The sequence below is a fragment of the Arachis stenosperma genome, chromosome 3, assembly GCF_014773155.1.
Source record: "Arachis stenosperma cultivar V10309 chromosome 3, arast.V10309.gnm1.PFL2, whole genome shotgun sequence".
Taxonomy (NCBI): Eukaryota; Viridiplantae; Streptophyta; class Magnoliopsida; order Fabales; family Fabaceae; genus Arachis; species Arachis stenosperma.
Window position 1 is genome coordinate 146160960 of NC_080379.1, and position 12347 is coordinate 146173306.

The 12347-nt window shown below is 38.0% G+C and overlaps 1 protein-coding gene and 1 pseudogene across 1 annotated transcript; both read left to right on the forward strand.

Moving 5' to 3' along the window:
• The first annotated feature begins 5121 nt into the window (after nucleotides 1–5121).
• On the forward strand, nucleotides 5122–9370 carry LOC130966358 (probable inactive ATP-dependent zinc metalloprotease FTSHI 2, chloroplastic). The gene is given in 12 exon segments (XM_057891149.1): nucleotides 5122–6671; nucleotides 6877–7049; nucleotides 7268–7369; nucleotides 7456–7620; nucleotides 7778–7918; nucleotides 8005–8163; nucleotides 8274–8359; nucleotides 8470–8548; nucleotides 8654–8776; nucleotides 8867–8923; nucleotides 9013–9167; nucleotides 9169–9370. Coding segments are annotated over 12 exon segments (2664 nt in total). The 5' UTR covers nucleotides 5122–5305; the 3' UTR covers nucleotides 9227–9370.
• Nucleotides 9371–9606: 236 nt separating this feature from the next.
• LOC130966839 (transcription factor TCP7-like) lies at nucleotides 9607–11131 on the forward strand (annotated as a pseudogene).
• Nucleotides 11132–12347: the final 1216 nt, after the last annotated feature.

A 12347-nucleotide genomic window follows, 5' to 3' on the forward strand; every position in this document is an offset into this window, starting at 1 on the left:
GAAGACTATTAAAAGGAGTGTTATTCACCAATGAAAAAAGTTTGGTTGGATCCTAATCTGATTAAACATTTAAATAAGACTTTGATCACCCTCATACCCAAAATATAGATGGCAGAGCACATCTCTCAATTTTGTCCTATTGCATTGTGAATGTTTGCTACAAATGCACGACTCAAATCTTAGTAGAAAGAATAAAGCTAGCTTTGGAGAACCGAATTATCCCTTATCAATCTAGTTTTGTACCTAGTCGAAGAATCTAAGATAACATTCTTATTGCAAAAGAGATCACACATATAATGAAGAAAGTCAGAAAAAAAGAGGTTTTATGGTAATAAAATACGACTTCGAAAAAGCATATGATAGTTTAAGATGGGAGTTTATTCAGGACTATCTTAAAGAGTTTGGGATTCTAGACAAGCTGAACAAGATTCTTATGACTTGTATCTCTATAGTCACTTATAATGTTCTTTGAAATGGAAGAAAAACAGATGATTTCACTCCTTCAAGAGGTATTAAACAAGGAGAACCAATATCCCCTTACCTCTTTATCATAGCTTTGGACAAGCTCTCTCAAGCTATAAAGGACAACGTGGAAGAGCTAACATGGAAGCCTATCAGAGTTGGTCAGAATGGACCAGCCATTTTGCACCTCCTTTTTGTTGATGATTTATTGATTGTTGCAGAGGATAACATGGAATAGATGGAGAACATAGAGAGGACTCTAAATCGATTTTGCAGTGCATTAGGACTGAAAATTAGCGAGGCCAAAAACCACCATTGTTTTCTCGAACAATGTCAAAAGAGAATAAAGGGAAACTATTAAAAGAATCTGCCGTTTTCAAACTCACAAACAAAAGGAAGGGGCAAGAAAAGTTCAAACATGTTTTGGATCGAGTCAAAGAGAAGTTGCCGGGGTGGAAAGCTCAATGCCTTTCATTAGCTGGGAGAGTCACCCTAGCCAAATCAGTCTTGAGTTCTATAGTGAACTTTGAAATGAAACATTCCAAGGTGCATAATGGGATTTGCAAGGAGATAGAAAAATTACAGCGAAAATTCATATGGGGAGAAATGCAAGAGGAGAAAAAAATGCATCACATAAGGTGGGAAATATTATGCCTCCCCAAAGAACAAGGAGGACTAGGGTGCAAAAAATTACAAGCTGTTAATGAAGCTTTCTTCCTAAAAATCCTCTAGAGACTAAGGACGGAGCCTAAATCATTATAAGTTCAAGTCTTTCTTCATAAGTACAATAAAGGGGAGCCATTAAGGCAGGATATGGTCAGCAAAAAATCGGACTCAGCTCTATGGAAGAAACTTGCTAAACTACAAAGAAAATTGGATGAGAAAACTAGGTATGGGCTTTAGACATTGGGGAGCAAATTATCTTTTAGGAGGATGAGTGGATGAAAGGAGATGGAAGCTTATAGAGCTTGCAACAGTAACAGTTTCAGATACAGAGAAAAATCTCTCAGCAATACAATTTGTAAACAACTTAAGTGAATGGAATTTAAATCTACTCAGCAAATATCTCCCTAAACAAATCATTGAAACTCTAAACATCAGACCTGCATCAAATCGAGAGCTAGGTGAGGACACTTTTAAATGGAAGTTAACATCTAATGGAAGTTAACATCTAATGGACACCAAATCGAAGGTAATGTCTTGAATGCTCAGTCAGTGCTCAGCGTTGGTTCTTGGTTGATTGGCTTTGTTCATTGCTTGATGATAAATTTCAATTTTGATGACTTTGTTACTGGGTTACTGCTTTATGATAAATTGCATTGCCTGTGCTATTGATTCACTGCTCATTGTTAGCTGACTTTGTTATTTGTTTTTTTTTTTTACTTCAGGTATGGTGTGAGCAAGCAAGACGAGGCTTTTAAGGCAGAGATTTGTGATATATACGCCGAGTGAGTGCTTTTTTTTTGTTGACTTGTTGCTTGTTAGCAGGCCTGGGTAGTGATAATGATTTTGGCTATGTGGGTTATGCATCACATGATTCATTTGCTTGTTTTTCTTTTCCGATGGTTAAAAGGTTTGTGTCGTCTCTCCTTCCTCCTGGTGGTGAGGAACTTAAAGGTGATGAGGTTGATAGGATAATCATTTTCAAGAATTCCATAGGGATTGATGACCCAGCTATAGAAGCTAATTAAGGGTGTTCAAAATCGATCAGACCGAACTTCGAAAAAATTGAAAACCGAATAAATTAAAAACTGAAAAAAATATATTTTGCTTTTTTTATTGTAGTTCGGTTCGGTTTTTAATTCTGACAATGAAAACTCTAATCGAACCGAACCGGTAAAGTAAAAAAACCAAGCCCCCCACCCCACCCCCAAATGAACGTGACCTAACTTCTTCTGACCCAGTAACCCCCACGCCCCACCCCCCAAACGGAACCTAGCCCCTCTCTTCTCAGTTGTCACAGTCTCGCTCTCTACACCCTCAGCGCCGGCGAGACCGTTCCTCCCACCACCTTGCAGCGCCGCGAAGCCTTCCGCCCAGCGCCGCCGAATCTTTCCTCCCACTGCTCCCAGGACCTCCTCGCGGACAAAGAGAGCACCCCGAAGCCCCAGGCACAGCCAGCGCCCAGCTGCCCAGCACCACCCTCGCACAGTCGCACCCAGCCGGCCAGCAGTAGCACAGCACCACCCACTCACCCAGGACCACCCAGCGGACAGAGCACCACGCCACCACCCAGCAGCGTTTCTGGTCACCCACAACACAACACCTCCCACCCAGTCACCGATTCAAGTCAGAGATGGATCCCGAGCCACTGAGTCAGGTATGTAATTTGACTGAAATTGCTGTTCTGTTTGTTGTTCATTTTCAATTGCTGTTCTGTTGAATTACTGAAAATGCCTGGTTTGGACTTTGTATTGTTAGTATTGTTGAATATCTGTTATCTGATAAAGTGATAATATCTGAAAACTTTATCTGAAACTGCTCCTGGTTGATTATTATTATTATTAGTTTTTCTGGAAAAATAATATAAAATAAAAAATTACTTTTGAAGTGATCAAGTCTTGGAGGTTCTGGATCCTGATAGCAAGAGATTGAAATCAGTATGGTAGGATAAATTTGAATAATGAGAAAATGGAAGCAGATTTGAAGTATTAGATTACCTCCGTCATTGTATCTGCTATCTTTTAATAGGTTTAGTATTGACATCATGAAGGTAACATATAAATGGAGAAGTCTTGGAACTTGGGCGGTTAAGGTTATATTTCAATTGTGTCATCTGATGGTCACTACCGCTTGATTTCATGATTTGTAGAATATGTAACAGATTTCTGTTTACCATGGTCTAGGTATAAAGGTGGACCAGCATTACCAAGGAAGTTGATCTCGCAGGGTGCTGCACAGAAGCAATATAGTGTTGAGGTTCACCCACTCATTTTGAAGTTGACTGATGCCAGAGATAACAGTGTGTTAACTGTAAAATTAAGCAAAAAGGTACCAATTGATTTCATATGGGGTTGTCTTGTTGGTTTTCGGTTATGTTGCACTAAGTATAGATGAGTATCGAATCCAAGGCCATCTACTCTTTGGTTCTAACCTGGCATAATGTGATAATTGAAATGTTAGACCAACGTAGTTCTGATTATTGCTTTGCTGTTTCTCTAATATATTTTAGGCGAACATAAGGGAACTATATGAATTGGTGTGCAAAATCAAAGGAGTAGAACAAAAAAAGGTGTTTATTTATTTATTTTTATATTTTTTCTTATGTAGTTATGTTTTGCTTTCTTTTTCCTTCATCTGTAATCAATAATGCTTTCCCTTTTGTCTTTCTTTTCTTTTCCTGGTTAAAAATTATGTTAGGCTTGTATTTGGGATTACTTCAATTTAAACAAACATTCGGTGCTAGTTGTGTCAGACCAGACAAGTATGGTAGTATTTTTTTGAATTGATTGAAAAAACCGAACAAACCGAACCAAACCAAATCAGTGATTAGAGCAGTTCGATGATCGGTCCGGTTCTTAAAACCTTGAAATATATAGACCACAATAAATTAAAACTTTGTAAAACTGAATTATGGCATGATGCTGATCAATATGGATTATCTTGGTTTAATGTTGCTGAATCGAAATTATATTGTTTTACTAAGATTTTGAGGATCACATTCTAATAATTAACCTTGCATATTAGTATCTGAGCTTTTAATAGAATTGAGCTTTTAATAGAATTTAGAGGTGCTGAAATTTGGGTTGGCAGGGATAGAAACTAGAATTTATCTGTAAATTTATTTTGTGTTTCCGGTTCAGTTCAACGGCAAAGTAGATAAGTGTGGATCAACAGAACCTAAGTTCAGATTGTGGATATGTCACTATATGATATTCAAGAATGCATATGTAGGGAAGTAGTAGTTTTGCGTATTTAAAAGAAATATATTTTAAGTTGAAAATGAGCTCTAAGTAAGTTTGTGCATTATAATATGAGTAAGTTTGTGTATTTATAAACGATAACTTCAGGCACCAGTTTTATAGATTTCGTTGGGTGCAAGTTTTTGAAATAGTTTTAGATATATAAGGTGAGATGGTCGTTGACATGGTATCGAAGTAAATCAAAACTTCAACTCTTGTCATTTTCGTTCTAAGTTGGAGTATATTATCAATATCAACAAGCTTAATAAAAGTTATATTTTAATATGTTTATTTATATTTATTATTTTATTATAAAATAATTATTTTGGTTAAACTCGTTAGACTAATAAATCATTAAATTAATAATTAGAGTGGTTTAATAATTGATCCAGTTTTTAAAATTTTATTTTGATATATTAATTTCTAAAGAAAAAAATAGTAATAAAGTTCTCCAGAATAGTAAATGTGGACACATTATCTCCAAATTAGTCCCTATGACGAGGGTAAAAAATTTTAATTTGAATTAATTTGTCCACGGGTATTATCGTAAAAGATTTTGTTAATACTTTTTTTTCCTTTAAGATTCATCTGTCCAAAGTATAAATTTTTAGGGATATATTTGTCACTTTGTTCTTTTATTTTTTACCGTTAATTTGATTCGGTTGATTTTAATGGTTGAGATGAAACAATTGATGCTGCCAATTTTTTTGTGAAGGATCCACCCCTGAATTACAAGCTCGTAATTTACTCATTCGCCCTCAGTGAGTGCATGACATTTATCCAAAGAGAAGACAACTGAGAAAACCCTTCTTCAGAACTACTGAACTTGCTCTTCATCTTCGTCTTCATCATCTTCAATGGCAATGGCAACACCTACATTACCAACTATCAACCTAATGTAGCATAATATCAATACCCCTTTCTTTTTGCGTAACACTCCCATGTCTTCCCCTTTCCTCCTCCGTTATCCTCCTTCCTCATCTCCCTTCCCACAATCCCTAAACCCCAAATTCAGAACCTTTCCCATACGCCTCAATTCCACTTCCATTGTATCATCCCAAATTCAAACACCAGAACCCGAAAATGACGACAACAAAGATAAAACTCGCAACAAAAACCTCAGTTTCCTCAAGCTTACAGTGACCCTTACTGTTATCTCTGCTTCCCTGCCACAAGCCACCACCCTTGCTGCTGAATCCGCCGTGAAGGGAAAGAAAAGGGCACCCAAAAAGGCCGAAGCTTTGACGCTGGAGGAGCTGAAGTCATGGGCTCAGGGTCTTCCAGTGGTCTCTGATCGTCTTCCCTACAGCGAAATTATTGAACTAAAGAAGGCTGAGAAGCTCAGACACATAATTAAGCCCGGTTCTATAAACTTGAGGCAAAAGGCCGAACCAGTTCTGGTGGTTCTAGAAGACTCTAGAGTGTTCAGGACGGTTTTGCCATCGTTTGAGACTCATAGGAAGTTTTGGGAATCATGGGATGAATTAAAAATTGGTTCTTTGTGTATGAATACATACACACCACCCCTTAAGAGGCCTAACTTGCCCCTTCCTATATGGGCAAGGGGTCCGGTGCTACCTGCTATTGAAAAGTTTATGCTTAAGCTTGCTGAGAAGAAACCGAAGATAGAATCCAAGAAGGCGAAAGAGTATAGGGAGATGAGGATGGAACTTAAGAGGCAGAGGGAAGAGGAGCTGAAAGCTATGAGGGAAGAGAGGAAGGAGTTGGAGAGGGCCAAGAAGGCGCAGAGGAAGGCCGAGGAGAGGCGGCGAAAGAAGGAGATAAGGAAGAGGAAGTATCAGGAGTCATTGATTCGGGCAAGGGATAATTATGTGAGGATGGCTGATCTTTGGTATGATTTGGCAAATAATCCTAATGTTGTCAATGCACTTGGCTTGGTTTTCTTCTACATTTTCTATAGGATTGTGGTGCTTAATTATAGGAAGCAAAAGAAGGATTATGAGGATAGGCTTAAGATTGAGAGAGCTGAGGCTGAGGAGAGAAGGAAGATGAGGGAGTTGGAGAAGGAGATGGAGGGTGTTGAACGTGATGATGATGATGATGAGAGTGAGCATGAGAAAGGGGAGGAGCAGAATGATTATTTGAAGATGGCAAAGCAGTTTATGAAGTCGGGGGCACGCATTCGGAGAGCTAAGAACAAGAGTCTTCCTCAGTATTTAGAGAGAGGTGTAGATGTGAAGTTTAGTGATGTTGCAGGGCTGGGTAAGATACGTCTTGAATTGGAGGAGATTGTCAAGTTCTTTACTCACGGGGAAATGTACCGAAGGAGAGGAGTGAAAATACCAGGTAACTCCAGTCAACACTTGATAATAGAATGCATTAATTTGAACTGCCTTAGCCTTAGGGAAAGCCTATTTGGTGGTTCGCATACAGTTTGTTCTTACAGGTTCTACGTTTTTCATTTAACATAAAGAAAGAAGGAAAGGATAAAACACAATTTGCTTATGTTTTATACTTGATTTTCTAAACGTTGGATTGGTCACATTATCAGGTGGTATACTTCTTTGTGGCCCTCCTGGGGTGGGAAAGACATTGCTGGCAAAAGCAGTGGCTGGTGAGGCAGGGGTTAATTTCTTCTCTATTTCCGCTTCACAATTTGTGGAGATATACGTTGGTGTAGGGGCATCTCGTGTGCGAGCACTGTACACGGAAGCCAGGGAAAATGTATGTGATTGTTTCGGCTTTGTCATTGTGCTCTTGCTTTCTTTAGAGTAAAATAAGATCTTGTTTCTTGCAATTCTTTTATTTATTTGCATTGAGCAGATAGTAGTCTATTGTTTCCAATCATGCTACACTTTTACAGAATCACCTGAAATTTACCTACTTTCTTCTGCTTTAGTTTTTGCATTCAATTGCCAACAATTTTCTTCAATCTTTCTCAGGCTCCATCTGTTGTCTTCATTGATGAGCTGGATGCTGTGGGAAGGGAGCGTGGCTTGATTAAGGGTTCAGGTGGACAGGAACGTGATGCTACTCTCAATCAGGTTAAACATGGCACCACTTAACTTCCAACTGCTTTCATGAAGTATGTATATATTGGTTGATGTTTACTATTTACCGAATGTTCCAGCTCTTGGTGTGCTTAGATGGATTTGAAGGAAGAGGAGAGGTGATCACTATTGCATCCACCAATCGACCAGACATTCTGGATCCTGCACTTGTGAGACCTGGTCGGTTTGATCGAAAAATATTTATTCCCAAGCCTGGCCTCATTGGTCGCATAGAAATTCTAAAGGTTGCTCCTCCTCTACTATGTTACATCTGTGGTTTTTGGCTTCAGGCTTCAGTTTTCTCAAGTATACAATACTGTTTATGGTCATCCTTTCAAAACTTGGCTATTGTGATTTTTGACTAATCTTTCTTCCTTTCCCTTCCTTGTGATACTTTGATAGGTCCATGCTCGTAAAAAGCCAATGGCAGAAGATGTGGACTATTTTGCTGTTGCTAGTATGACTGATGGCATGGTTGGTGCAGAGCTAGCTAACATAGTTGAGGTTGCTGCCATCAACATGATGCGTGATTCAAGGACTGAGGTAATATCTCCTATTGAAAAGGATTTGATAGTCAGACCACCAATTGTAGCTTGCATACTTTTATTTACTGCATTTCACTGTGGCAGATTACTACTGATGACTTGTTACAAGCTGCACAAATGGAAGAAAGAGGAATGCTGGATAAAAAGGAGAGAAGCATGGAGACTTGGAAGCAAGTAGCTATTAATGAGGCTGCAATGGCTGTCGTAGCTGTGAACTTTCCTGATCTTAAAAATATCGAGTTTGTATGGAATTTACACTATATCCATTTTGTAATTGACATAATCTCACCTTATCTGATTGATTGTTGGTGGAAAAAAGTTGACATTTTAGCTTTATGTTGCTGTTGATGCAGGTCACAATTGCTCCCAGAGCTGGTAGGGAATTGGGTTATGTGCGGGTGAAGATGGATCCTATCAAATTTAACGAAGGAATGCTCACGTATGGATTCTTTGCTTAGATCAATTAAACTGCATTACATTGCACTATTACAGAATTGTGTTTAGAGCCTTTCATTGTTTCTCTAATTTGTAACTACTAATGTCATGCAGTCGACAATCTGTCCTGGATCATATTACCGTTCAACTAGCTCCCCGTGCAGCCGATGAAATTTGGTTTGGGAGTGGTCAAGTAAGATAAAATTCTTACTTGCTTTCCTCAAGTTTCCTCAGTCCTTTTTATTTGCTTCATTGATTCTTTTTGGTTGCTGTTTTAACTTGTTTTATAATATTTCAGTTGAGTACGATATGGGCCGAAACTGCAGACAATGCGAGGTCTGCAGCAAGGATATTTGTTCTTGGTGGGCTTTCAGAGAAGCACCATGGAATTACCAATTTCTGGGTGGCAGACCGGATAAACGTATGGGTTCTCTCTCTCAAGTCTCAACTTCAATTTTCTCATTGCAACCACATTATTGAAATAACACACTTTGTTGCATTTCGTTGTCAGGACATTGACTTGGAAGCAATGCGGATTGTGAACTTGTGTTATGAACGCGCAAAAGAGGTATGCTGTGATTGATGAACAATTCAACAATTTCATTTCGTATCTTGTTGATTAATAAGAGCGAGCTTGCTTTGTTTTTGCATAAACAGATCCTACATGAAAATAAAGTGCTGATGGATGCAGTGGTGAATGAACTTGTTGAGAAGAAAAACATAACAAAACAAGACTTCTTTCATCTGGTGGACTTGCATGGCTCCATAAAACCAATGCCTCCCAGCATTCTTGACCTTAGAGCTGCCAAGCAGAGAATTCCAACAACTTCGTAATGATGAAAACCAGACAGTTTTGGAGAGCAACTCTTAAGAAATGGCACAACCAATTTTTAGACTAGTTTACTTTATTGTCATATTTATTGTACCTTATATAAAAAAAATTATTTTATAAAAAATATTGTAAAAATTAAATTTCTAATATATTAAATACATAAAAAAATATTAAAATTTTTTATTATATTTTTAAAATATACTCTTAGAATACCAGTTAAATCCATGGTATATAATTAATAATTGATTCAAAGCTCATTATTTCTGGCCGTGTTGGTAATTTGAGCGGATTTTTCTTAAGTTAATGCTGGGAGTTTTGGGCGGCCCGGAGTCCAAAGTTACAAAAGCCAACACTTTTTTATTTTTATCTGAAATCAACACTTCATTAATTTATTTATTGCATTTTAATGAATGTAATGGATGGTGGTAAGTGGTAATGGTGAAAAAAAAAACATAATAATAATAAAAATGAATAATGTGAACACAAATTTTGGATATAATTAATATTTTAAATATAAATTTGATTTTTTATAAATTATTATTGTAAAAGAATGTGTATGAATATTTAGTTATATATTACTACATTCATAAAAATAATTAATTTTAAAATTTTTTGTTTAAAAATAATTAAAGTACATAAATCTGACTAATTAATTTATTAAAATTAAGCTCATGCTGAAAGATAACACTTTTTAAGTTTTAATATATAAAAAAAGGTTTACTAACAAGAATTTCTCTTTGTTGGTGATTGGTGAACCAAAATATATATAAAAAAAAAAAGGTTAAAGACACGGACGAGTCCAAACGATAGCGGTGCATATTGCATGACTGAAGGTTTATAATTTAGAATAAAGTTCTTCCTTCAATTAAAATATTTATCTAAGTTTATTGAAATCGTTATAACAATTTTTTAAATTGTGTTTTTTTTTTCTTTTACATTTTTTTCTTTTTTTTCTTCTGATATTTTTTCTTTTTTTTTTAAAGAGTAAAGGATAAATCTGTCCCTAACTTTTTTTTCTGCGAACATTTTTGTCCTTGAGAATTGGAAAATACTTTAATGTCCCTGACCCTCCGAAAAAGTGGACATATTTACCTTTCCGTTAGAATTGCTCCGTTTGTCTTAATAGAAAACGGTGACGTGGCTCCCGTGGCGCTGACCTGGCCGTTACGGGCTGCCACGTGGGATGGACCGTTTTTTAAAAGAGGACATATCAATCCTCAGAAACCAAAACGTCGCCGTTTCTCTCCCACCCCTAATCTATGAAATCCTTGAGTCCTAATCCTTCAAGTGCAGTGTGAGGGTGAAGCGGGTGAAAGAAGAAAGGGAGCATTCCGTCCCATGACATCCGACGGAGCTCGGCCACAAGTCCGACGGCCAGACCATCGAGTGACTCCTCCGCCAGGCCGAGCCCTCAATCATCGCCGCCACCGGAACCACTTCTGCCAGCTTCTCCTCCATTTCCGTCTCCGTACGCGGGGGTGCTGGCTCTCTCTCTTCTCCTTCCTCAACCTCCGCAACGACTTCACTCGACCACAAGCCCTTGCTCGCCCCCACTCCCTTCATACTCGGCAAGCACATACGCACCGACGACGACGCTTCCACCAAGGACAAAGGCGTCTCCGTGGGCCCACCGTGGGGTCCTTAGTAGGTCCCAGAGCTCCCGCGGGGCTCTGGGCCCTCCCGGCCAGGCCCGATTTCGGTCAAAATTGGAGTTTCGCAGCGGCTGCTCCTCCGCCGGAGATGGTTGTGTAGTCGGCGGCGGTGTCGGTGTCTCAGCAGCAGCAAGCTTCTTTGTTTCACCATCAGCATCAGCAGCAGTAACAAGCCATTGGAGAAGCTTCGGCGACGAGGCTGGAAAATTACCTTCCTGGACATCTGAATTTGCTGGCTTCTTTGTCGGGAAAGCCCGGAAACTCTGGCCAGAGAGACGATGAGCCTCGCTGAATTTGCAGTGGTTTTGGTGGCTGAGATATGAACTTGGCTGAGATATGATGGTGGGAATTCACTTATGAGCCTCTCTTTTGTTTTTAGTTTTTTGTGTGGAGAAGTCCATGAATTCAATTAGGATTTTTTCTTTTTAATTTAATCCCTTCTAGTTTGAAGAATTAATTAGACTTCTTAGAAGTTCAAAATTGTTTAGAAATCTGGGATTTTTGCTGGAAGATAAGAAAAAAAATGGGGTGAAGAGAGAGGTGATGTATTTATTTTTTAAGTTATTTATTACGACGATGATGAATTGCTACAGATTGACAGATTGAGACTAGAAGCGGTTTTTAGGACCTTGATCATCAGTGTTTGTTGTGTGCAAGTGCAAATGCAACTTGTAAATTTATAATATTAGTTGTGATTGAAAAAAAGTAAGACTCTCTGAGTTAGAGAGACTAATAAGCTTTGTAATGATAATAGGATTACATTATTGGTAGCTTGGTTTTTGAGTTTTTCACTTACTCTCGTTCATCATATCCTAAATCCTAATGGAGTGTACAAGTTTGATTGTTGTTGCAGCCAGTTGAAGTGGAATTACTAGTAGATTTAGTGTTAACAGTGGTCAAGCTCAACTCAATTTTGCTCTCAATTTTTTTGTTCTTGGGGACTAATACGTCCTCTTTTCAAAAGTCCATTATTCCACGTGGCAGCTCGTAACGGCCAGGTCAGCACTACGGGAACCACTTCACCATTTTCCGTCAAGGCAAACAGAGAGACTCTAACGGAGGGGTAAATATGTCCACTTTTTTGGAGGGTCAGGGGACATTAAAGTATTTTCTAATCCTCAGGGACAAAAATGACCGCGAAAAAAAGTCAGGGACGGATTTGTCCTTTACTCTTTTTTAAATTTGTACAGATTCTTCTTCTTTTCTTCTTTCTTCTTCTCTTTCTCTTCTTTTTTTTCTTTTAACGAAGTATACGCAGACTTCTTTTTCTTCTTCTAAATTTGCACACGCAAATTTTTCTTCTTTCCTTCTTTTTTTCCACTTTCTTTTTCTTTATCGTCATGACCAATAACACGAACTTTTTGTAAATGTCTTTATTAATTCTGATTTTTTCACTGCCATCATTAAATAATTTCGGTTTATTTCTTAATTTATTTCGGTTCATTTGTGTATTAATTATCGGTTCATTTGTATGTTAATTTTAGTTCAATTAATGCTGCTCATAAGTT